This window comes from Haemaphysalis longicornis, unplaced genomic scaffold, assembly GCF_048455015.1.
Source record: "Haemaphysalis longicornis isolate Haplotype H1 unplaced genomic scaffold, Haemaphysalis longicornis Haplotype H1 scaffold_9, whole genome shotgun sequence".
NCBI classification, from domain to species: domain Eukaryota; kingdom Metazoa; phylum Arthropoda; class Arachnida; order Ixodida; family Ixodidae; genus Haemaphysalis; species Haemaphysalis longicornis.
Genome location: NW_027526460.1, coordinates 134,391,107 through 134,417,634, shown reverse-complemented (window position 1 = coordinate 134,417,634; position 26,528 = coordinate 134,391,107). Strand labels below are relative to the sequence as shown.

The window sequence follows — 26,528 nt, the reverse complement described above, 5'->3', positions numbered from 1 at the left end:
GCAGATAAAAGAGTGAAATACTGCGAAAGCGAAAAGTTGCGGCCAGTGAGCCCGCTGTCAGCCACAGACGGGTGCTTTTTTCAGCATCGCAAATGGAGCGGGCTCCCGTACTGCCAGTACCTCTTCCAGTTACTCACCCGAGCGGATGTCGTACTCGACGCTGTGCTGCAGAGCGTCGATGATCAGCTGCATGGTGGCTATGGTTCCCCCGAGCAGGTTCACAAAGTGGCTCACACCTGCACGTCCAGGGAAGGGGAAGGCACAACAGACAGTGTCATCACGTTTCTCCTTATTCTAATGTGCACCACCCTTCCTCAACAACAAATGGAGAGGGGGTGAGGCAGTTTTCACATATAGATGCTCCTGCATGGCCCCAGTGGCTGTGGTTTCCTACAGTGGCAATGCGGAAGTCTGACCTTTTATATCCTTCTCAGTGTTGATTCAATGATCAGGGCTGCTCTCTCACTGTGAGTTGGTATGCACGCATCACTGACACTGACAGTGGGGAAGGAGAGAGCCTACCGTAGATTTTCAGTCTCGCACGAAAAAAATACAGTGGATGTTTGTAGGGTAGACGTGTAGTCCGCACTGCTATGCACCAATCCCCTTTAAAGTTGGATTCACTGCTGCGAGAAAGTCCATTGTTGGGAAGACAGTTTTTCAGGAGCAGTGTAGTCCGCCTAACATCAGTTTAGGAAGGCCCCAAGGGCTTTTATTTAAATGCCTCCATAAGACCTCGTGTATCTAAACACAGCGCTATACACCGACTCCTTTAAAGCAGGCTTCACTGCTAAACACAAGAGTTGCTGGGAAGACACTCTTCCAGGGGTAATGTAGGCAGCCTTTTATGAAAGTATGAAGGCCCTAAACAGTGTGGGGGGGGCGAGAGAGAGAGAGAGAGAGAGAGAGAGAGAGAGAGAGAGAGAGAGAGAGAGCGCACACTTTTACTGCCCGAAGGACTAATTCAGGGGAGGGGTGGTGACCAGGGCCGGCAAGTCCCCAGTGACTTTGGCCGCCCACGCGACAATGGCTTTTTGAACCGCTGAATCCGAGCAGCCCAAAACATCTCATCATGGGAGAAATGGTTGTGGGGGCACTGCCAGAGGAGGTGGTCAATCGCTCGGACCACCCCATAAGCAGGGCAATGGGAAGAGGAGTACAGAGCAGGGTACAAAGGGAGGGTGCACATCCAAGAGGTGCTGTATAGACATGGAAGAGGGCACAGCAAGAAAACAGCAGTCAGGAGGAGTAGGCTACCAAGCACAGCGAAGGTCACCCTGATGCGTCACTCCGCGACAGGGCACAAAGCAACACCAAAAGATATTCAAAAGCAGGGTGCATGCTGTCTCTGATGCACGCCCTCAAAAAAAGGAAGCGAAATCCACGTGATACAAGGCGCACCTACAACAAATCTGCACCAAATCGCACCTAATTTTCACCCCTCTACTCGGACACACAATGCCGACTGAAAACTTGGCGGGTCTTTCCTGAATTTGAAGGCACCATTACGAAAAGTGCGGCAGCGAGGGGATTTCCCCAGACTGGCCGGCCACCGTCCACCCACCGTGTTTGGATGTTTCCTGCTTGACCTTCTCAATGAAGTGCGGCTTCCCAATGCCGTCTTTGGTGAGTCCCAGGTGGCTGATGAGGCTGCAAAAGAATGCAAGCGAAGGCAAGACATGTAGCAACTCGCAGCAAACTACTACAGACAACAGTGGCGGGCAGCTTTCTTTTCTTCTATAACAGTGGGAATCGTTTAAGTGGCACAGAGGAGAGAAAACAGAAGGCCCGACTTAAACAGGCCATGAAAACGAAGTACAACTTAGTTCAAGTTTGGAAGAACTAGTCTTTGTGAACCAACTCAGCTCCCCTCAAGCTACAAAAGACATTATTTTAACAAAAAAACAAACACAAGGATTATTATTTAACCTTCAAATTTTGCGCTACTGTGATGTAATACAAGCAGCGGTGACGTATTACTAGAAACATAAACGTATTACCAGCACTAAAACCGTACTACCAGCACATGACGTATTACCAGCACTAAAAACATACAGTTAAATCTCGATGATACGAATCTCGCGGGACCGCGAAAAATATTCGTATCATCCGAAATTCGTATGAACCAACACAGGCAAAAAAAATTGAGCACTAATAGAAGTTTTCGTATATTTCTTTTCTTACTGTCGCGTGAAGAAATCCATGACGTTTTTAACCTTTTATTAACATCCATGTCGTCGAGCTGTCCTTTTAGACTTTAATCTCCTCACTCGCGGTGCCCAAGCTCACTATAGGAGCGTTTTTGCACGCGATTCGTGCGCGTCGGCGATTTCCGCGCCCGCGGCCTCGAGTTCCGAAGCGCTCGAGACGCCGGCTGGCTCCGCCGGAGATGTTTAGGCTTAGCACCCCGGCGGATATTTCGCGGGCGCTTTCACTAGCGGCGCGGATGATACTTTATAGCACCGTTTCCGCCCCCATTATTAGTTCCTTTACCGTACAACAAAATTCGTGTGTGCTTTGAGCGGCATTTTAGAGAGCCGTTAGAAGCGGTCGTTCGAGCGCCCCGCACCACTTCGCGACCAAAGTCGCCGCCATTTTGCTGCGGCCGGCTGCGCCCCGAGCAGCGTGCGGGTGGTTTCGCGGCGGCGTCAGCGCGGTGCGTTTTTGCGCGCAGAAAACAACAGCCCGGCCGTTCCTGGAGAAAGAGTGACAAAGAGGGTAGAGGGAACCCGTACGTTGCCATCGCTTGCTCGCTCAGCAGTCGGGCGCCTTGCCGGCTCGTTCGTATCATCCGCCGGGCCGCGCAGGTCCGTATGTAAGAGCCGAAATTTTCTCCATTACAAACAATGCAATTTCGCCGGGACTTGTCAGAAATTCGTACCATCCCGAAATACGTATCACCCAGAATCGTATCATCGAGATTCCACTGTAGTTATATCAGTGTGTAAAAGGGACACCGAAGTGAATTTGTCAAACTTTTGATTTTGTTTCAAATAAATACTGGCTCAGATAAACACACTTTGCATCGTTTATCCAGTCGATAAAGCAGTATTTAGTTTATAAAGCCCGAAAGAAGAAAAATACCGTGTGACATCCGTGGCGGCCGCAACAACTAACAGCAGTGACGCGTATTCATCTTGTGATGTGATTGGACAATGTCCAAGATCGGAGTTCTTCAAACCAGTTAGAGTTTTGGTTCTAAGCAACAACATGATTGGCATCCGACATTGTCGTTGGCTGGGCATTCTCAACATCTCAGGAATCAACACACCGCATTTCTGCCATGTTGCCGGCTCTAAAATGCGTCACTGCCAGCACAGCTTGGAATCACAACATTCAGTAGCCGACGCGTACGCAGTGGCTCGGCAAGCAGTCGCTGCTTATGGCAACGCCACACCAACAAGAACTCGCCATCGCGTCAGTGTCAATATCTGTGCGTTCTGGGAACTCGCTCGTGAAGCAATGAATGGTACAGCGAAAAAATGGTGAATTCAGTGTAGAAAACAATTCCAAAACACAAATTAATCAACTTCAAAAAAAAAAAAAAAAAAAGAAAGAAAGAAAGAAAGAAAGAAAGAACCGTGATCACGGATTCGAACTGGCAAATTGCAAAACAATGCACCTAGTGCTCCCGACCACTCAGCCATAAGCCAGCACTGCGAGGGGCGGAAATATACTGGCTATATAACGTATAGCCAGTTTACATTTTTTTTAGTTTTAGCATTCCAAGCAGCTAAGCTGCCCATTTCTTGAATAGCGCTCGTGCAGAAGCGTCCCCCCAATTCTCACATAAATCTCGTCGACTGCATTCATTAGGTGGAAAAGCGTTCGCAGATGTGTGGTTGTGCTGCTGACCGCTGTAATAGTTCACAAAGCGCAAAAAGTGTATGATAAAAGTTTCAGTTGGTTTTAATTCCTTAGTACCTACGTGAACTTCCCTGACTCTTTTCTCGCCTTCAGTTGGCCTTAATGATTTTTTCTACTAGCGAACCGTTCAGTGAAGCGTCGCATGTGCGCTTGTGTGGAGTGACTTGGACTTGCATCTTGATACAGTCTACAAACCAACAAACTAAAAGCACGCTCTTCCAGGCAGAAACATGCTGTGGCCCATTTTCAAGCGAGCGAATGAATTGTGACGACCCGCCGGCAGCCGGCCGACTAAACACCTGGCCGAATGATTCTGCCGTAGGGTGATAGAGGCATGCAGTCAAGCCAAGCCATCTTGTTTTGACATCATACGAAACATCATAGGAAATAGGCAAAGAGAATGCAGAGAGGAGGACATTACTTTCGAATTGATTTTTCTACTGAATCATCATCATCATCATCATCATCATCATCACCATCACCATCACCACCACCAGCCTATCTACGCCCACTGCAGGGCAAAGGCACCTCCCATTAATCTCCAACTATCCTGGTCCTGTGCTAACTGCGACCAGTTTATCCCCGCAAACTTCTTGATCCCATCTGCCCATCTACCTTTCTGCCGCCCCCTGCCACGCTTGCCTTCTCTAGGGATCCACTCTGTTACCCTCAGTGACCAACAGTTAACTTGCCTTCGCATTACATGCATTGCCCACATCCATTTCTTCTTCTTAATTTCTTCCAATATGTCCTTAACACACGTTTGTTCCCTGACCCACTACGCTCTCTTCTTGTACCCTAATGTTACACCTAACATCTTCCATTCCATTGCCCGCTGAGTCGTCCTCAATTTCAGTTGAACCATCTTAGTAAGCCTCCAAGTTTCTGCCCCGTAGGTGAGTACCGGTAAGATTCAGCTATCATACACTACTGAATAAAGTCGTGTAAATGCAGTGCGAGTGGCCGAAACATGGCCTTGAGACTCCACACTACAAACTGCGCTAGTAATCCCGCAATGTGTAGAAATCACTCCAGTGTCCCTTTAAAAACAGAGGTTCGGTCTTTATATTGTCTTTCTTTTTCACATCAGCCACTGCTGGACGGTCTGACAAACCGCAAGCACAGTCTTACAAACGGCGAGTGCGGCTTTAAGCACGGCTGCGTTTCTTAGTGTGCGTGAACGGATGCCGTGGGACAACATGATTAGAACGCAAGCGGGATTGTTTTTTTCGCTCCACCTTGCGTTTTCCACGCCAAAGGCGCTTGCTTATCAGTACAAAGTACAGATAGTGGAAACCTTGGGTGTTCCCACTCACTATCTACGGATGTTCAAAAAGGGAAAGGACAGTTGCTTATTTACACAACGCTCTAGTAGGAACAACTTAAGGCGTGTGGGGGGAGGGGGGGCTCGCTATCTTTCAAGGTGTGTCAAGCAAGGGCAGTTGTGGTTGCCACTTGAGTGCCAAAGGAACACACGAACTAAAGGGTGCCTATTTTTTCCTTCTGTGTGTTGAAGTGAAAGGAGAGCAAAGAGCTCGCACTGCATCAGATGACTGATTCCGTCTTGTTTTTCTTCCTCGCGACCCTAAAAGAAAGCCCAGCGGGGCCGATTGATCAGTGGACCCATCAAAAAACCGCACTATAGCGTGCTGCGGTATAAGCAGTATAAGCATAAGTGGTATGCAAACCAGTGGTAAACAAAAACGCACGTCACATCTGGTCCTGCATTATAAATGGGTACGTTATAAATGGTGTAGACTGTTTATCATACAGGCTAAGGCATGGATGTCATACTCTGCCATCTCCACTTTTGCTCGGCAGCACACAACGCTTTCACAACAACATGAACTTTGACTTCTTCATTGTGATTACAGGCAACGCTGCACACGACGCCCGAACACTGCACCCGAATGGCCCGGCACCGAACAGGTGCACGCACGCAGCCTAGGCGGTGGCCACCCACGTGAGGCGCAAAGAACTACCACTTGCTTGTAATGTGGCGAAGTGTCTGTACTATGGATTTTTATTTTTTATTTTTAATGACTCGCCTTCACGATTGTTACGTGACACTCCCTCCTACAGTTTCTTTCCTCCATGGCAATACTGCAGGAACCTCAATGCACTGTAAGCTTACTGCGATACGATTTTAGCTGGAACTAGTACGATACCGATTCCCTATATTCCTTGACAGAAGTTTATTGCGTACAGTGGATGACTTTTGGATGCCCTTGGTACGCTCCCACTTTGCGATGAATGATATCAATCCACAAGCTGACGTAGCGCAATCACACACAGCCCCGCATTGCTGTCGTAAGTGTCGCGGTTGATGCAGACGTATTCAGCCAATGAAGTCAAAACAAATCTACGAGTTCCGATGTCCTCCAAGCCCAAAGCAACCTCATGGAGCGAGTGCAACCCTGGTAAAGGTCCATACAAAAACAACAAGAACCTAGCGATAAAGTTTAATATTTTGTTTCTTACGCCCACATTTCTTAGCACTAGCTAAATTTAATTTAAACTCTGATATACAAAATACCGCCACAAATCCAGTTTTACGAAACCCAGATGCTGCCATTTGCCTGCACAGAGTTTCTGGGGTGCAAACATGTTTTTACCTGGTTTGCCCCAGTGGAATTTGTGACCTGATTGACTTCACCTCTGTGTTGCATGACTGGCAATTGAAGGGCGAAAGTGAAATGGCAGCAAATAAAAAAAAAAACTGGGTACTAAAGGGAAGCAGCTTGAGGCACAGTATTGTAAAGGAGGTCTCCATTCCTGACTTCGAGAAAACACGCAACTTTGAATGCGGTTATTGAAACAGGGATGTCTCGTTGCTACCATGTAACTTAACCCATTGACTCTGCTTTACATCATTCCTGTACACGTCCCTCTTTTCTATCATTTGCTGCTATTACTCAGTGTATTTTAAGTTATTCTGTATAGGAGGTCCCGCTACAGTCTTCGACCTTGGGACCTCCTTCTGTATATATATAACCCCCATGTATAATTTTCAGATATTAATAAATTGATTGACTGATTGATTGATTGATTGATTGATTGATTGATTGATTGAAAGTAGTGCTCCAATGTGAGAGTCTTCAGAAGTGTCACTGTGAGTCAAAGCGTCGGCACAGCATCATCCCTATTTTGATGAGGAAAAAAAAGTAAACACGAATTTACTTTGCGTGATGAAGGCACCCACAAATGTGCTTACATTTCCCGGGAGTGAAACTGCACATTTTAAGTGCATAAACACTACACTGAAGTTGAGGAAGGCATTGCCAGACATTTGTGCGCTGTCCAAAATGTCACAGCTAGGTACTTTATCACACATAAGTGTGGGAAATAGATTAAAAGCTGCGCATTCACATTACTCCCGTGCACAGGCTTTGTTTTTTCCAACAGCTATTTCAGACGACGAGAATCATTCTTCAGATGATTAGAGACTTGCATAGTGGAGATGCAGCTCCTCCATAGCTTAAGGGGGGACACTGGTCTTGAGGACCGAAAATTTGCCAAAAAAAAAATCAATTTTCTGCATTAATTTTATTTGCAGTCTACAGGTCCCAAAGAATGTACGTGCAAGATATCATAGCTGTACCATAAGTATTCACAAAGCTGTCGCCCTTTGAAGTCGCCTGGATGACTATTTTCACCTACGGTTCCAAACTTCACGCCCTTTTTTCTCGGTACCAATTTTTTTCCCACATGGTCAGCTGTCGGGTACAATATCTTGGGATGTACTGGTTCGATTTACATCATTTTTGCTGCATTCAAAAGCTTATGAACTGAACAGTGCAATAAAAGTACAAAAGTACAGAATTTCTTTTTGCTGGCACAAGATTTTATGCAGTTAGTTTTACAAAGACATTGTAAATTGATGACCCGACATTTACGAATTTTACAGCGTTTGCAGAAACCATGCTAAAATTACTGCAGTGGTATAGCTGAACTCCCTGGTCTTTCTAGAGCACAAAGGGATAAAAGCTATTTGACTATTTCATAGGTACATAATGAAAAAACTGCCCGAAACGGACTGACATAACACGTTGCACAACTCTAAACTTACTACACCGCATAGACGAAAACTGACAGCATATTTGTGCTCAGGATGTTAAAATACACTCAATGTGTAAATATCAAGCACATAGGTTAAAGAATAACAAAAATGTCCTCAAGACCAGTGTCCCCCCTTAATCGACAGTAGAAGCTTAGCAAGCACAACCAAAAAAAGAAGGAAATGCAGCCAAGGGGCACAGAAACGATGACACTTACTGTTCTGCGATGGTGTACGACTCTGGGTGGATCACCGTCATGTCCAGGGGGTCGAAGCTGTTGCTGCTGCTTTTCGCCCCTTTTCCCTTCTTCTGTGGCGCTGCTGTCGCCTGACTGTGGCCAAGAGGGGATACACGAGGAGGCATCAGTGCATGCAAAGCCATGGTATGCAGTGTGTAGTAATTAACAGAAAAAAAATGTGGCAGTGTGCTTCCCACGCGTATGCAGGTTTCGAAGCAAGTGCAGGCTGGTAACAGAATAGAGCAGTTGGGGTATCCCATTCAAAACTTAAATTCCCCACTGGCACTTTGCATCATTAGTACAGCTTTCATCCTTCATTCAATCAATCATGGTATACATTTATGCCAACGCAATGTTGCCTGTTAGGGCACAGACAGGCACCTGCAAGAGGGACAAAGGTTAATTATGAATGAGCCCTGCAAAAACTCCGACCGCACTGGCTGGGAAATGCACGAGCGCTGATGAGAGCAGAGATTAGGAGAAATGGTTCTGCATGAAGCGGGTGCGCTTTGAATGGGAAGAACACGATCACCGAGGGCGTGCACGTGATAAAGAAATGGGCCCTGTTTATCCGAAATAAGTGGACTTGTTCTCTGCAGAAGAATGGAGAACTGGACATGTCGGTACCCCTTTGTCTTTATTGAACAGCGAAGCTATTTAGCAAATCGTAAGTTTTCGTGTCCGCCGTGAAAAATACCAAGAAATTGCCGAGTGCGCACATGTGAGCGCACCTCGCGGCGACCGCCCGGCAGTTAAAAAAACCAAGAAAATGCCCAGCGCTTGTGTGTGCGCGCCTCGAGACGATCGGCCAGTGTCCCCGGCGCATGTTTGTCAAGCCAAGCATACCTTAGGGCAATTGGCGAAGATTGCAGTCACTGCCCAGCAGTTAACAAAACCAAGAAAATGCCAAGCATGCGTGTGCAAGCCTCGCGGCGACCTCCCAGTGACCCCAGCACACGTTTGTTAAAGCAAGCACACCCATTTGAGGAGATTAGCCAAGGTTAAGAAAAAAAAAAAAAAAATCTAGCGGTTGCTTTAATTGTGGCAACACTTGCTCGGAAAGAGAAAGACTCCGGTGTTCACTGTAATCGTGGCAACACTTTTCACAGACAAACTTGTAGACAAACAGATGAAGACCAACTTTGTGGCAAAACAAAGGGGTGCTGACAAACAAGCAAGCTCCATTAATTGGATGCATGCATAACAGCAGGTGCCACCGAACTTTTAAAAGAAAAAGGAAAAAAAAAAAAAAAGAGCAGAAGGTTACCCCTTGTGGTTGAGATGTGGCCCTTGGTCCTCCTCCAAGAGGGCAACTGAAGCTTGGACCACACATGGTCGTTATGGGCGACTGACCAAAAAGACCCGAGCAATTTTGCGCTGGCCCCCATGTGCGTTCAAAGCACGGAGTAAGAGCAAAGCAGGAGGGGGAAGCGTCGCTTCCTAGGACGGCCAGATATCGTCACAAGTGCTTGGCCCATGTTCGGCTAGCCGCATCTGTTGCGGGAGAAAATAGCTGCGTGGCCACCGCAATCACGGCGCACGGACTCTACCATTTCGTCCACCAGGGGCCGCCACCCTCTCCTTCCCCGCTGCAGCCACAAGGCATCGCAGACCACCTCTGTTTTCGCTGTGATATTGTCCTACACTTGCCCACACCCGCAAAAATTCCTGTTCCGTGGCTGGAGAAGGAGCTGAGCTCACCCGGGTGGCGTGCCTGCCTGTCGGGTGGCCGTCTCGGGGAAGACCTTGACGAAGCCCGCGCACTGCTCGAAGGCCTTGTTGCCCAGCCGCTTGACGCTCAGCAGCTGCTGCCGGTTGCAGAAGGGACCCTGCGTGCTGCGCCACTCCACGATGCTGCGCGCCGTGCCCGCATTCAGCCCCGACACCTTCCTGAAGGGGAGGGGGAGGAGAATCCCACATGCATTCTTACATGCACGGCAGCCAAGCACCAGTGCTCATGGTGATGTAATTTGGTCCGGCTTGTGCGTTCCTGATAGCGGACCAAGAGTTGGCAGTTAATTTCTATTGAGATAAAGTTTTTACATATCAAGGGAAATTTTACACTTAGGCGATTGCATCAGACTGGGGCTTAAGTTTGGTACATTCAAAATAATGTCTCGTTAGAGTAACACCGACGCCACTCTTAACGCAAACTTCCTCGCTAAAATAAGCTGTAGAACGACGAAACACCGAATGGTCATGCGACCCACTATCTGATTTCCCGAATTACAACCTACGATGTATTATAAGAGCTGTGCAATTGGCTGAGGCCGTCAAAACAAACGCAAGTTAGGCAAGGCTTTCAAGCTTGCGTAATGACCTATTTGCGCTTAGATTCAATGCATGTCCTTTTTATAGCACTAAGAATGGCATGGCAAACAACGGAGGTTACAAACACACAGGTAAACGTAGCAGCACGAGTGTGTTCTGCATGCACTATGCCAATTATAGCTGCACAGCTGCCCGGTGTGTTGAGCTTACATTGGCCAAATGGCATAAACGACACTGTCTTCTATGACTCTGTTGAGCATTCCCCAACTTTCACAGAACTATTACTAACAATTGTAACAAAATTAGCCACGCACCAATTCGGTCAAAAGCAAAGCGAGTCCGGAAAGCAGTTCTGATCAGTATCGTGGTGCCATCTGAAAGGACTAACGGTAAACGAGGCAACAACTACGTTTGGCCGTTCGCTGCAGCCTTAGTCACTATACTAACAATCGACTGATTGATTGTAGGGTTTACAACACGCCGACGCAACGCAGGTGATGAGGCGTGCCGTAGTGGAGGGCTCCGGATTAATTTTGACCACCTGGGGATCTTTAACGTGCGCCGAAATCTCGTACACATGGGCGTTTTTGCTTTTCGCCTCCATCAGAAAAGCGGCCGCGGCGGCCGGGAATCGAACCCGCGACCTCTTGCTCAGCAGCGCAACGCCTTAGCCACTATACTAACAATCATTTCAGGTTTTTGCCCTAGATATGTCATTGCTGACGTCGCGAAACACACGATTTAACGAGAGAATTAAAATTTTGGCACATTTAAAAATTTCAAATTTCTCAGTGAATAAAGCACCATTTGCTGCCAGACAAGCACTAGGGGACCTGTAAAACAGTAAATCGGCCCCTTTAGGCACTCGACCTCCAAGAAGAGGAACCAGGCAGTGGAGTTAAAAAACTGTTCCGGTGCAATTCTAAAGCAATGGGACATGCGGCTGACGCCTAATACTGGTGCTGTGTGCAAAAATAGGCACCAGGTGGTGGACACCTCAAACTGTGGAAAGAGCACAAGTGGAGCAAAAGTGCTCATCTGAGCTACTTCCTTGAGCTTGAGATTTTTTTTACTTGAGAGTTCGTTGTTACAGGGGCGAGCAATGCAGCTATATTTACCACTTTTATACATTCTTCCTGTAGAGGTGATCCCTTGCTAGAGGAGACCCATGACCCAATTTTGCTGCACTCGCAGCTGTCTCCTACCAGGACAACCTAACAAGTGTACAGTTGCAAGATCACCCACATTTCAGAAAAAAAAAAAAAAAAGAAAGGCGAGCAGTATTTTTGGACAACATAACCTCTTTGGAGCATTGCACTTCCATGCTAAAACTACCTTCCCCTGTGCCATTCCAGCATGAGTGAGGAGTCAGTGAGGCTGTACTGTATGTTACGAGTAACGTTTACTTTTCCCAATCTCCCTGTTCCAAGCAACCTCCTTAAACACGGGTACCAAAAGAGGACGCACTTGAGCATTGACTCGGGGCAGACGTTGATGTCGACGCCCACGAAACTGACGCACTCCACGACCACTCCGTCCAGGGCACTCTTCAGCAGGGACTCGGTCACGTCGTGCTGGAAAGGTCAAGAGGTCAGATGACGGACCCCAGAGCAAGTTTGGCTCATTAGGAAAACTGCTTTGTCCCGATAACAGTGGTGCCAATATTATCGCAAACTTCGTACCAATAACTGCAGTAATAATTAAAACAGACAAAGCCGTGGCGACTCACCAGGCCCTCTCTGGCTGTTTCTCTGTGACATCGCCGAATCTTTGTTTGTGCGATTAGCGGCAACCGGCCTAAGCTAATGCCAAGGAACATGACCAGACGATTGTAGTGGGCCCTCTACTTTTGTTTGGCCCTATCACTTAAAGCTAGTGTAAATTTAGTACACCAATAACCACGTTTTTAGTAGGGATGGGTGAATATTCGGTGTTGTCGAGTACTCGATTGAATTTCTCTCTATTCGTTAATCGCTCCACTCCGAATGCAGGTATTCGATGTTTTCGAATTATTCGGCGCTCCCGAATAGGCAGCCAAAGCCAAGCTTTTCGGTCAAACTTTCCGACATGTCATCCCAGGCTTGTGACAAGACCCCGCCAACTTGGACATTTTCCATCATCAGTGCCAAGTTGTTGCCTTGCCTAGAGGTGCGACGAGCCCTCGGCCGCCATCACACTTTCCGTTAAGTTAAAAGGCGGCGCTGAAACGATACCGCTGGCCACATAGCGGCACCAAGCCGGTGCAGTTAAACTGCCGATTTGATACGCAATTAGCCGAACAGTTTTCAAAATGGCGGCCAGTAACATGCGCTTTGGTTGGCTACGGCCACAGATACTAGTGGCTAGTGTACTCTTTTTAGCGGAGCTTCTAGGCAGTGCTAAAAACTCTGGGGCCAACTGCGTGTCTATTTTGGGGACTACTAATTGCGCTGTTGTCAGCAGCCGGTGGGAGCTGCTTCTCGGGCAGGACGTGGAGCACCTAGTATTTCTTCACGAAATCTTGTGCATACAGTAATGGAATGCTGTACATGTAATTTCTGAATAAATACTGATCTGGTAATAGTTTCACACAATGTTGGGCCTACGTGAGTTCTAATTGTTAGACGGGTCACAATTCGCTCATTTTTCTATGTAATTTCTGATGTGAAGTACTATTCGATTCGAAGTTATTAGACCAAATCAAATCACTATTCAATTCGAATTCGATTTGAACCTCAAATTCACTATTCGCCCCTCCCTAGTTAGTGGTGGCCCATGTTACACCATTGCAACATGAAGCTTGAAAGTTGTTCGGTACTTCTTGTGCTTTTTCGGTAAAAAACAAAAGGTCTTTTGCGCCTGAACTGGTGCTGAGTGAGTTACAAAAGGCTAGCTTCTTTCAAACTGAACACTTTGTCTTTGTGGCCCCTCAAACCCCTGGTTGACCTCACCTGGTACATGCCGACGCCGAGGTGCTTGGGCTCCACCTTGACATACTCGAGCAGCGGATCCTGCAGCCTGCGTGCAATTCCCACTGCGGGGGAAATCCGCATGCAAGTTCAAATTTATTGTTTCTCAATGTTGATGGTCTCCCTGGCAAGAAATCTGTTGCTACGGCTTGACGGGGCCAAACGGCCAGCTCATGCACAACTGCTCAAAGTACACTGCAGTTTACATAAAAAGGGAGCACAATGTGACAGTCACACCCAGTCACCCCTGTCACACGGGCACTTTCAATCATGATTGAAGTGAATCGCGATCGAGTTTTCGAGCGCGATCGATGCACTGCTGCTGCTACACGGCACGTTTCAATCGCGATCGAGAAGTTGCACCGGTTGCACTCGTTTACGCCAGATGGTGCTAACAATGTACTTGCGGCCGGCGTCTGGTAACTTCGCCCGGTCGCAGCTACACGTAACTATGTAAATGTTACCTAACGCTTATTTGGGTCAAGTTACTTGACACAATTTGTGGCGTTAGTTGAAGTTGTAACTTCCTGTGCCATTACTGAGCGGGGATGAGAGTATCGCCGCTTTCGTTCGATCGCGCTTGGAAGCCTCGCTCCTGCTTGAGAAACCAGGATTGAGTTCGAGCGGGGTCGAGCTCAATCGCGATTGAAACTGCCGTGTAGCAGGGGCCTGATCCAGATTGAGCTCGATCCGGATCGACTCAATTGCGATTGAAAGTGCCCATGTGACAGGGGTATAACTCTTTCTGACAATATTTGACAATAATAGGATGATGAATAATGCCAAAAAAATGCAACTGTATCACAAAGTTAAGCTTGAATGCATTGATTTGGCATTCTACAATCACTTACTATACAATGTAGACCACTTATAACGTATGCCACAGGAGCCACAAAAATATGAAGTACAAGCGGTACCGCACTATAAAGAAAACATGCTCGAATCCAACCATACAGCTACCTACCTTTCAATCACTCTTTCTTTATCACCACTGAATGGACACCACGCAAAAACAGAGGTATGGTCTTTATTTTGTCTGTTTTTTTCCACATCATATGCTGCTGTATGCTATCTTCAGAGGTTTGCCGAGAGCAAGAGCAGTTGTGGTAATCTCGCAAGTGCAAAAGGAACACATGAACTAAAGGGTGCCTTTTTTTTCTGTGTCTAAGTTAGAGGAGATAAGGGAGCGCATTGCATCGTATGGCTCAGTCCATCTTTCTTTTTTTTCTTTTTTGCGAGCCTAAAATGGCGTCTCAGCAGACCTGTCAAAAAACTGCCCTATAAGTGGTATTGTGCTTCGAGCAACTGCGTTTTAAGCGGTATGAGTTCTATGGGAGGCAAACCAGTGGTCACAAAAACCCGTGTTATACCCGGCCCCACACTATAAGCGGCTACGTTATAAATGGGCTACACTGTACAAGTACAAGACAAGACTGGACAAGACATTGCTTAGAATTGACCACAGCAGCGCACCACGGCACAAGCCAAACACAACATTCCCAATGACAAAAAGACTTGGCAAGACAAAATGCACGAGAGAAGCTTGTTGGAAGCCCAGTTTTCCTGTCCTGCAGGAAATTGTGATGTTGGGCTAGTTGGTTACACGATCACGCAGAGAACTTTCAATATGAGAGGTGCACACGCAGGATTATAGACAGAATGGGGCAAGCACTGCAGAAGCGCCGACATCCTATCCTGAAATTGTGTCCGCTGAGGACCCTTTCGCACCAGTGTTACTTGCAACTGGGGATGTCAAAGAGAGAAACACCCAACCACTTCTATCGGGCTGTGAATGCGAAGGCACGGATGTATAGTTGAACAAACACCTCGGAAGCTGTGTAATCCTGCCACTTGACCCACTTTGCCCTGCGATCTGACTCAACACTGCTTCGATCTGACACCTACGTGTTGGCTTGTTCAGCTGAGTCCTTCCACCCCCTCATCTGTGGCACACTGGCTTTGGCAGCCATTTTTCCGTTGTGCCAAGTTTAAGCTCCTGCTATGGAAAGTGAAGCTTTAGTCACTTGCAATGCCTCACAATGTTACAAGAAAACATTTTACCTGGCACTCAGACACTGTTTGAGAGGCCAAAACACGGAGTTCCTGATTTCTGTTTTTGTGCCGCTTATTTCCTTAAAGGGGCCATGAAGCAAAATGCAAGTTTGGTTCATTCGAAAGATTGCCTCGTTAAAATCATGCTGACACCACTTTGAACGTAAACTTCGCTCAAATAAGCTACATAATTAGGAAAAAATGGAATGGCCATGCGACCCACTAGCTCATTTCCCGCAACAGAACCTATGATGTCATACCAGCCAGCTCTGCCATTGGTTGAGGGCGGAAAAAGCAAACGCAAATTAGGCAGAACTTATAAGCTTGCCAAACGAGGTACTTGTGCTTCAATTTAGGGCACATTCTTTTTTATCAGTAAAAATGGTGGGACAAACAGTGGAAGTTACAAAAGCACACGTAAACATAGAAGTACCGATGAGTACTGCTGTTGGTACTGCGCGCACTATGCTTCCTTTAGATGCACAGCGCTGCGGGGCTTCGGGGTTGTCTCAGACGACACTGGCCGACTGACGCAAGCGACGGTGTCTTGCGTGACCGCATTTGTCGAGCGGGCACCATTATTATTTTCTCCCAGAACAAAAACAAGCCACCTTAAATACGATCACAAACAAACCAAAGGCAGAAAAGGGCTTGCTGCAGTGTGGTGGCGCCATCTAGGTTAACTAACAGTAAGCAAGACTCCGCTCCACACCAAGTTTAGCTGAGAGACCTGTTTTTATGATGTCATTGCAAACGTCATTCGACCACACATTTTGGCGCGATAATCAAAATTTTAACTTAAATTAATTAATTTCTCAGTGAATAAAGCATCGTTTGCTTCTGGACAAGCACTGGGGGCACTATAAAACACAAAATCTTTTAAATAAAACAAACTTGTATTTTGTCTTCATGGCCACCTTTAACCAGGCAGCTTTCGTTACTGCTTTGAGTGGGAGAAAAAAAGGGCCTGTGCTCACCTGCGCTGCGGATGTTTGGGTCCAGGCCAGGAAGCTCAGCCTCTGCCTCCTTGGTGACCGAGTAGACGGAGACGCCGCTCTCTTCGACGGTGCTGCACGCATGCATGTAACTCAGCTTGCAGCAAAATTAAGTTGACCAGAACAGATACTGGCGGGAAACGCAAGAGTGAGACGACACACTTCTCCTGTGCTCGTGTCATCCATCTACGTCTGTTTAGGCCAGAGTTCTTCAATATCCACCAGCTGCGAAACTCTGTTTCAGGTTACAGGCGGTGCAGGGCCCTGCCTCGATGAAACATTTACTGAATTTTCGCGATTCTAACGCGCACCCTTTTTTGGTAAAAGGTAGCTTTAATATTTGTGTGCACATCACAATCAAGCTGAAAACCGAAATAGGCTTTAATAAAGCAGCCAGCAGCATTGCCATACGGAACAGACGCGAAGTCCCCTCAAAGCCCAACTCAATCCAATAAAAAAAAAAATCTCTCAACACCACGTGAGTGAATTTCGGCGCACTAATTACTATTGCGCATTTTTTGTGCTGCTGCAATTAGCCCGCCACGCCTACAATTGTGAAGATCAAGGCACTTGAAATCGCAAACAGTTTCAATGCTCCCCGCTATAACTTTATTTCCAGCAGCAGCTGGGTAAGCAATCTTATGAAGCCCAATCATTTTGGCTTCCACAGCTGCATACACAAAATAAAATCTCCTTCTTCCAGGTACATGGTGTCATGTCTTTTTCATCTGCGCAGTACACTCAGTGTCAAATTACTTTCTTTACGAATTTTCCTGTGCGAACTTACCCACGCATTACGATTGGGGGAGCGTTAGAACCGCACAAATACCGTACTTAATTACACAACTTAATGAAATAAAGCTTGCTTTTCAAATCAGGAACCGTCAAATTACATAACCTTTGTTGGTTTCCACGGTTTTTCCTTTCATGACTTACAGCAGCAGCCGCAAGCGCTTCAGTACTACGTGCTTCAACTTCGTGCCACAAGATGGCAGGCCAGTCAACTTGTCCCTGTTTGCAACTGGTGCACAGGGTGTTACAACGATAAATGGAATACAGTTGAACCTCGTTATAAGAGACACTGATGTAAGAGACAAATGGGTATAAGAGACACTATTCACCCACATGGTTGGCTGCCCTATCTTTCCCATTAAATCGACCTCTTTTATAACAGACATTGGATGTAGAAGATTGGTTATAAGGGACAAGTCATCCTTATAGTTTAATCAATAATCTCGCTTGTAACAGACATTTTAATTTCAGATGCAGTGCCAGCAGTCACTAATTGCAGTTGCTTCCATTGTGGAAACACAGGTGGACGACAGACACCTGCAGTCCCTATTTATTATAACTTCAGCAAACACAGAGTGGTTCAGTCAGCTATGAAATGACAATGAGAAGCCCTGCCAATGGAAATGCAACTGACAGAAGTGGTTGAAGCTTACTGCCATCCATTGGATGGAGCGCGATCGCACATGCGGGCTCTCCCACTCGCGTAGCTCCCAATCAAAAAGCACTGCAGATGGAAGTGTTTGGGCCTGTTGGTTCATACTTCACACAAAAAACAGCGCTCAAGACGGGACAGAAGGAAGGAGGCTACACACACAGCGCTGTGTGTGTAGCCTCCTTCCTTCTGTCCCGTCTTGAGCGCTGTTTTTTGTGTGAAGCACTGCAGATGTTGAGTCCTGCAAGCGTAATGAATAGCCTGAGCACACAGCTGAAGAAGCTGTGCGCTCTGGCTATTCATCAGGCTTGTGAACTCAACATCTACGATTTATCTTCCACAAAGAAAGAAAGGAAAAAAAGCTTGTAGAATCGGTTGTAAAAAACAGTGTAAATACAGTCATGAAGCAAACAGTTTCATAAATTCTGTGGCCAAACATTAATTAGAATGAATCTTTTGAAACATGCTGTAGCATTCTTTTGAGCTTATATTAGTCATACAGTGCCCACATTGAACTAGGGTCTGATTAGTAAGTGAAAACATGGTTCCCTGCTTATAAGAGACATCTCGTATAAGAGACAGAAACTGCTCCCCGGTACGTGTCTCTTATAAAGGGGTTCAACTGTACTTTAAAATTTTCTCCTGAGCGAACCTCTGCTTCGTTTGCGATCAAACTTCAATTGAAGGTCACATTTTGTGGACTTTTCTGTTTGACACCGGGAATGGCGACGGCACTTACTTGTTATGCTTAAAATAAATAAAAACGATTTTTGTCTATGGGAAAATGGCGGCCAATTCACAGCAGACAAAAAGGTTGCCTTTTCGTCTGCTGCAAATGATCTCATGACGTGCAGAGGGAGGTCCAGAGTTACTTATGACGTCGTGTCCCAAGCACAGACACGCACACACAGAATGATGAGTAAAACAAGAGCAAAGCAACAAACTTCAACAGGGTGTCTAGCAAATTGCCCAATTCAATTTCCCTGACTTTTCCAGGTTTTCCATGACCATTTTAGTTGAAATTCCCTGACCAATACAACACGCGCCACTTTGGGAAACTGTCCGTGAAGCATATAAAAAGCGTAGAGAAAACACATTCTATCATAAGGAAAAACGCATTTGTTGCAAGTGCCCTAATTCTCAAAATCCACTTTGATTAATTGCAGTTTGTTGTTTGAGGTTTGCTTGCCTTCAGTTACGGCTTTAGATAGTTTATTTCATCTCTCGGGATAGAAGCTTCAAGTTGCGCTTCAGCAAGCACCTTTTGCTTTTTTTCTTGATTGTCCTGGCTTGACATGTGACGTGAACCGCATGGTGCGTTGTGCGTGCGATTTTTTGACGCCCGTGTCGACGATTCGCGCGCGCGGCAGCTTCTGCCTCGCTCAGAAAATGACGCGCGTCGCGCGCGGCAGTGGGAGGAGCCTGACGACTTGCGCCAATGGGGAGCCGCGCGCCTCATGGCGGCAGTTTCGAAGCTCTCGAGGCAGCCGGCTGGCTCCGCCAGAGATGTTAAGGCTTACCACGCCGGCAGGTATTGCATGGGCCCTTTCAGTAGCGGCGCGGATGATGTTTTATTGTACCATTTTCTCCCACATTATAAGCTCTTTTACCTCACAAGCAACTTCGTGCGTGCCTTGTGCGGCATTATAGAGAGCGCTTAGAAGCGGTCGCTCGAACTCCCGTCACCACTTCGCGGTCGAAGCCACCGCCATGTTGCCGCCGCCGGCAGCACCCCGCGCAGCGTGCGGGCAGTTCCGCGCAGAGTTCCTCTATATAGCTATATATATAAGCTATATATATAGCTATATATAAAGGAACTCTAGTTCCGCGGCAGCGTCAGCGCGCCTGTGACGTGCGCGGCGCGTTTTCGCGAGCAGAAAACACCCCATGTGGTTCACTGGGTTCGCGCTAAACCATGTTCCTTTTTGATTATGTAATTCTGTCTCCTGATGTCATAAGGAAGTTCTTTCAAGATTAGTTCCCAAAAAGCACTGCCTTTTAAAATTCGCTAAAAAAAAGCCCGTTTTGCGTGCGATTTGGGCACCACCTAGACGTCCCTCTGCCGCAAATGCACCCAGCAACCTAAGCCAGCTGCGTGAACCGCACGGCGAGTTTCTGCACGCGATTCGTGCGCGGTATTTTCACGGCCGCGTCGACGATTTCGTGCCTGCGGTGGCTCCTTTCCTGCACAAGCAAGTGCGTTTGTGCCTTGAGTAGCATTTTAAAGAGCGGTTAGAAGCGGCCGTTAGAGCTACCGAACGACTCCGCGGCCGGTGCTGCCGCCATGTTGCCAACGCCTACCGCTCGGCACGCACCGTGCGGGTGGTTTGCGCGGCGGCATCAGCGCGCCTCGGGCGTACGCGCCGCGTTTTCCCTTGCAGAAAAACCAAAAAGCATTTCATGCGGTTTACGCTTTCGTCGCGCGCGAACGTGTTGTGTTTGGTAACTTCTTGGGGGCCGCCAACACTGGTTTCCCCTATTCTAAAACTGTGTGGGCTGGCCCCAAAGTGGTTTTCCCTGACTGGTACTACTTGATTCAAAAATTCCCTGACAATTTCCTGACTTTTCCCGGTGGCTCAAAATTCCCTGACTTTTCCCGGTTTTCCCGGTTTTCCCGGTCGCTAGACACCCTGTTCAACAAAGGATCGTGGGCCTTATTTCGGAAAGTGTGGTCACCTGGCACAGCAGACGCCAGACGACCTAAAACCAGATGACTTGTATTGACAATGATGAACAGCGGGAATACCTTACGTGATTCGTATGAGCTCTCATGTAAGTACTTGTGGCTATCATAAACTATTGACAAGAGATTTTCTGATCGTCTGCTACCTCACTTGGCTCCTTTCTACCGTAAATCACCACCGCGCGTTTCGTTTTGCACATCCCAGGTGGCGCCGTCGTTTCAAGATCAGCTTGCATATCTAAATTGCCGCCATTTTCCCATAAGTGAAAATCATTTTCATTTATTTTTGGAATAAACAAGCATGTACCATTGCTGTTCCCGGTGTCTCACAAATAGACCACAAAATGCGACCTTCGTGTGAAGTTTGATCCCGAACAGAGCAGAGGTTCGCCCAGGAAAAAATTATAAAGTGTTTCATTTATCGATGTTACACCTTGTAAGTCTGCGCTTACGCTGCACTGCTAAGCCTAATGCACCTGGAAAGGGCTAATCTGGGCAGGAAAGCAGGTCAAGCTGAATGATGCCCTACACCCCAAACAAAAATTATTGCCAAGCATGTACCCCAAACAAACACTCAAAGGGGCAATGCTTCAACCGCAGAAGGCCCACACATAACAGGCACAGGTATACAGATAAGCGATGACCCCTTATGCATCTGCCATGGCCATCCTGACGGTGCACAGTTTCTGGAAGATGGAGGAATATCCGTTTTGTTTTTCTTGTATATTTGACTGAGCCCTGCTCCACTCAATATCCACTTTGACCCAAGCATTGCATATGAAAAAATATCCTACATTAAAAGTTCCCCAAAAAGTGTTTCCCCTCGAAACCTGTGGCTAAACAACTCTGGCCCAATCATTGCTATCACCAACATGCTCAAAAATGGTGTCAGCAACTGCCAACAATGAACTTTTGGTGTCCAATATGAGTAAACCTGCGCATTCTTTACATAACACTCGACGTCCGCCCCATCTGTCAACGACACTGTTTCTGGAACACCGAAAAACCAAACTACAGTGGAAGCACGATATACGACTTTCAAGGGTGACAATTTTGCATCTTGTTTTTTTTGTTGCAATAAGTAGCTAGTGACCTACTTATCACCTGTAGAAACCTCATTTGCTTCAGCGTGCAACAGTTGTTTAATTAGAGGCATTTTCGATGCGGCCAGTTGCAGTTTCGGTTTGAGCAGATGCCGCGAAGCGATGGATTTTGTGTGAACAAAGCTGACCACGTGACCGTCGGAGGAGCAGTGCAGAGCTGCCGTAGCACTGTCGAACCCGCGTCGCCGGCAGTTTCTGCGAATGCCCCCACATACTGATCTTGTGAGCCGCTTAATTAAAAAACGACCGTGGACGAGACACAGGCACTGCGAGTGCAAATGCTGCCAATGCTAGAGAACGACGCGCGACGCTCGAGACAGTAGGTAGCAAGACGCGCGCTGGGGGCAGCCGGCCGCTCTGCCTACAGGTCCGCCTACAGATGTGCACGGCTTAGCATTGCGGCGGATGTTCGATTGCCGCTCTCATAAGCGGTGCAGATGACAATTTTTAATGCAACCCGCCATCGCATCATTAACTCCTTTCTCATATAAGCTGCCATGGTTGGGACTTTGGTCCAATTTCGTGCAGCGGTAACAAGCTATCAGTCGAGCTACCTGCGCCGGCCTGCGCCACTTCGCAGCCGTGGCCGCCGTCTGCACAGCGACCGTGCGGCTCGCTCAATGGCCTTTTTGTGTCTCCGGCGCGTTTTTGCGCCCAATGTAAATAAAAAGTAATAAAAAGAGAGTGCCTGGAATCGATGTAAAACTTTAGTTGCGGCCAGCTGCCCGATGAGCTGACGAAATCATGGATCCTCCGCTGCCAACAATCGGGTCGTTCATTCTCGAGCGCAGAAGCTCCACCATCCGATTGGAGCGGTGAGCCGGCGAAAAACGCCGGCAGTATGGAAGCGGAAAACACAAACTCGTGACGTGTTTGGATGTTGTTTGTTTACAACATATCCACGGGATGTCGACTGCGCGAGGACCTCTGCTGGCTACTTGGTTGCGTATCACACACTTTAAAATTGATTCTATGTATGTTCTAGGCTGTATTCGTCGCTGATATTTTGCAGATGATGTATGTGTGTTCACACCAATCTATCTCCGAAGTTATCTCGCCTTCAAAATTTTGTGTCAGTACCCCTTTAAGAATTTAACGACAAAGTACTGGACTAACATACACGGCATGCAAAAACTTCAATTCAAGCCAGCATACTCGATTCAGAAGTATTTGACCAAAGATCCTACCTGCTTGAAGTGTGATCAAAACTTGTGATCTGCCCGTGCCTAAATTTCCGGCACTACAGATTCTATTTCAGAAACTGTAAGGTGGACGTTCATTGGATGCAACTGATTCCCTCATGTTCTCTGAATGTCGTCTTTCCTAGCTGATGACAATGCGCTTGATGGACGGAATGTGCACGCGAGAACATTTCTTTGAATCCAAGTACACATCGTATTCTGCGCTAAATCCCTCCTCCTAAATAATGCTCTTGATATGCTATTCGATGTAAAATCTTTAGCTTCCACTGATACTAGTTCCACAGATATACTGAATGCATAGACACTATAAGGGACTCGGAAGAAACTTGCACAGCTGAACAGTTTTCAGTGCACATAGGTTGAAGGAGGTACTTGGAGGCACACACACGCACATTCCCAGAGACTCACGCAGCCCGCATTCGGCGATAACACTTGTTTCCTTGCTGAGCACGAAGATGCAGGTTCAACTCCCGGCCGAGGCGGCCGCTTTTCTGATGGAGACGAAAAGCAAAAATGCCCGTGTGTACGAGATTTCGGCACGCGTTAAACATCCCCAGGTGGTCAAAATTAATCCGGAGCCCTCAACTACGGTGCGCCTCATCGCCTGCGTTGCGTCGGCGCGTTAAACCCTACAATCAATCAAAGCAATAACATTCGTCCCCCGTCATCCACCCTTCCCCTTGCAGGTTAAAGTTAGGACGGACTCGTATTACAAGGGGGGCGATGCTGGTGCCCCTGCTGTTCCCAGCCACCCCGTAGCAGTATGCGCCAACCAGCACTGACCAGTACTTGAGCTTGAGCGGCTCGAAGTGGCCCCGCGAGATGAGCTCCGACAGGAAGGCCTCTGTCTCCCGGCATGCCGTCCCGTTCCCCAGGGCCAGCAGGTCGCAGCTGCAGGACAACAGGTCACTGTTGCCATCATCACGTCGGCCCCGAGGGGGTTCAGCCACAAGGAAGTGAAGCATGGCTGAACAGACACATTCCCTCAACGGCCCAGGTGAAGTTCGTGCCTTCTTGCCTTCTGACCCACAACAGACGTACATCGAAACCACCAGCACACAGCCAGGACTAGAAGTTACTTCGACGCGCCTGTACTCAAGAAACGGCAACTAGCAAATCTACTGGTTCTCAAAATGCACAGCTGCTTCTGTGAGGAAGCAGGGTGTCGGAACAAAATGTTTGTCGTCCCGGTTCCTGTTTCATTCCACAAATAAAAGTCCCGTTCCGATTCAGCTCAGGAATTAGAAAGATAATGGTTCATAATGATTCACGTTTGCACGCAAGAAAAACTGAGATTCAGGAAATTACATTAAAAAACACTGAGAATTGATGCTGATTAACTTTCTGTGGAAATGTTCGCCAAATAGCTCGACCGCCCATGAAAAAATCCAAGGCACTCCTTGTCACATACCTCTCAATGGCACAGCTGCAAATGACACTCCAAGTTTTCACCCTGGTCCCCAGAAACTAGTACGTGCGAGCAGTACCCAGGTTCCCAGGTTTGATTGAGATGCTGTTGTAGATAGAAAATCCTCGAGCGTTATTTGTTTTTGGGGTGCCCCATTGGGGTGAAGTACACAACTGTCAGGTACAAACACTCCAAGCTTCCAAAGACCAGGGTGCTGTGCGCGTACGCTCAATTCTCGAGTATGTCACCTTGGACTGGGACTCGAACACTAAAATTCTCCCGAATAAAAAATTCGAGGCAATTCAAAATCTGGCTTTGCCCTTTGTTGCTAACTCGTATACGTTAAACCTCGATGTAACGAAGTCGGTAAAATTCGTAATTTACTTCGTTACATTAAAATTTCGCTACATTGAAATTCTCGGTTATAATGAAGTGTTCATCCCGTGAAGCGTTTTCTGAGAAAGAAAACGTGGCGCGCATACACGGCCGGCGCACTGTTTCTGTTTCTATCGGTGCTTAATCGTCTACGCGGGCATCAGTGTGAACCGCATGGAGCGTTTTCTTCCCGCAAAAACGCGCCCCGCAAGCCACAGACGCGCTGACGCAGCCGCGGAGACCACCCGCACGATGCGGGTAGCTCCAGCGACCGCTTCTAACCGCTCGCTGAAACGCAACTCAAGAGGCAAACGAGAGGGGCATGCGAGAAAAAAAGCAGATAACGTGGGCGAAATTTTCACTGTAAAACGTCATACGCGCTGCTTACGAGAGCGCCCATCAAATATCATCCGCAGCGGTAAGCCTTATCGTCTAGCCAGCTGGCATCCCCGAGTGCTTCGAAGCTCCCGCCATAGGGTGCGCGCCTCCCCATTGGCGAAACCATGGCGAAACCATGGCGAAACTGGTCAGGCTCCTCCCACTGCCGCGCACAGCGTGAGTCCCCTCCGGCCGCCGGCACGCAACCGTGGACGCCGGTGTGAAAAAAACGCGTGTGCAAGGCTCATAAAGATTCACAAATGCTTGCTGGGACGATGCAACCCAACAAGCATGAGCGAACTCGAACGAAGGGCAAAGCGGCGGCATGCGGCGGCGGCGGCAACGCCAGAGGCGATTAGGCTTACCACCGCGGAGGATATTTGATGGGCGCTTTCGTAAGCAGCGCGTGTCACGCTTTACAATGAAAATTTCGCCCACGTTATTCGCTTTTTTTCTCGCATGCCCCTCTCATTTGCCCCTCGAGTTGCGTTACAGCGAGCGGTTAGAAGCGGTCGCTGGAGCTACCTGCATCGCGGGGTGGTCTCCGCGGCTGCGTCAGCGCGCCTGTGGCATGCGGGGCACCTTTTGCGTTTTTGTGGGGAGAAAACGCTCCGTGCGGTTCACGCTGATGCCGATTAAGCCGTAGACGATTAAGCTCCGACAGAAACAGAAACAGTGCGCCAGCCGTGTATGCACGCCACGCAGTTTGTAGGCAAGGGGCTTACTCAGACTCCGTGGCTGGCTGCATCTGCGGCATTGGGCGACCCGTGTCGCCGTTCGCGTTTTATTGGGACCCCATTTCGGCGCTTGCATCTCCCAAAATCTACTTCTACTTCTCCCAAAATCTACTTCTTAAATTTCATGCCTAGTTCTCCATGAAACTTCGTTACATTGAAATTCCGGCAAACGGGGCTTCGTTACACAGAGGGTGAAAATACATGGTGTGCATACACCTGAAGTTACGAAAAATTTCGTGGTTTGTTACATCGAGGGTTTCGTTACATTGAAGTTTGTTACATCGAAGTTCGTTACATCGAGGTTTAACTGTACTTGGGATACTATTACCTTTATAAGATTAACACAATCTGTCTCATTGGACATTCTAAAATGCCGGCGCACCTTTTCTATGTGTTTAAGCTTAAAACAGATTGTATGAGAATAGGTAGCAATGAACCCATGTCAGTACCTTCAGCCCCCCACGTATACATCCAGACAATGTGATAACAGCAAGAAAATCAGTGAATATTCATGGCGCACATCTGAATTTAAAGCATGTTTGTCTAGAAACCATTAAAGATAAGATTGTTCTGCCCAACACTGCAATTTCCGCCCCCCTATGAAATGTTTTTTGCTGCGCTCTCGCAGCTACTGCGTACAAGCACAACATGAGCTGTAGCTGTTTCCATTTTTTGCTGCAGATTGTGTATGGTGCAGTGCACACCCAACATTTTATTTTTTCTTCTTTATAGTTACGTTGTATTTTACAATATATGTGCTTATTCATGT

The 26,528-nt window shown here is 47.5% G+C and overlaps 1 protein-coding gene across 2 annotated transcripts in view; it reads right to left on the bottom strand.

Moving 5' to 3' along the window:
- LOC144153008 (S1 RNA-binding domain-containing protein 1) overlaps positions 1-26,528 on the bottom strand; it is a 99,836-nt gene that overhangs the window by 22,292 nt on the left and 51,016 nt on the right. For both annotated transcript variants that reach the window (XM_077684631.1, XM_077684630.1), the window contains exons 13-20: positions 23,645-23,752; positions 16,412-16,503; positions 13,365-13,447; positions 11,902-12,008; positions 9,865-10,053; positions 8,143-8,256; positions 1,565-1,650; positions 138-236 (exon numbers count right to left, since the gene is read on the bottom strand). In XM_077684631.1, coding sequence (XP_077540757.1) covers positions 138-236; positions 1,565-1,650; positions 8,143-8,256; positions 9,865-10,053; positions 11,902-12,008; positions 13,365-13,447; positions 16,412-16,503; positions 23,645-23,752 — 878 coding nt within the window. The remainder of the gene's footprint in view (positions 1-137; positions 237-1,564; positions 1,651-8,142; positions 8,257-9,864; positions 10,054-11,901; positions 12,009-13,364; positions 13,448-16,411; positions 16,504-23,644; positions 23,753-26,528) is intronic.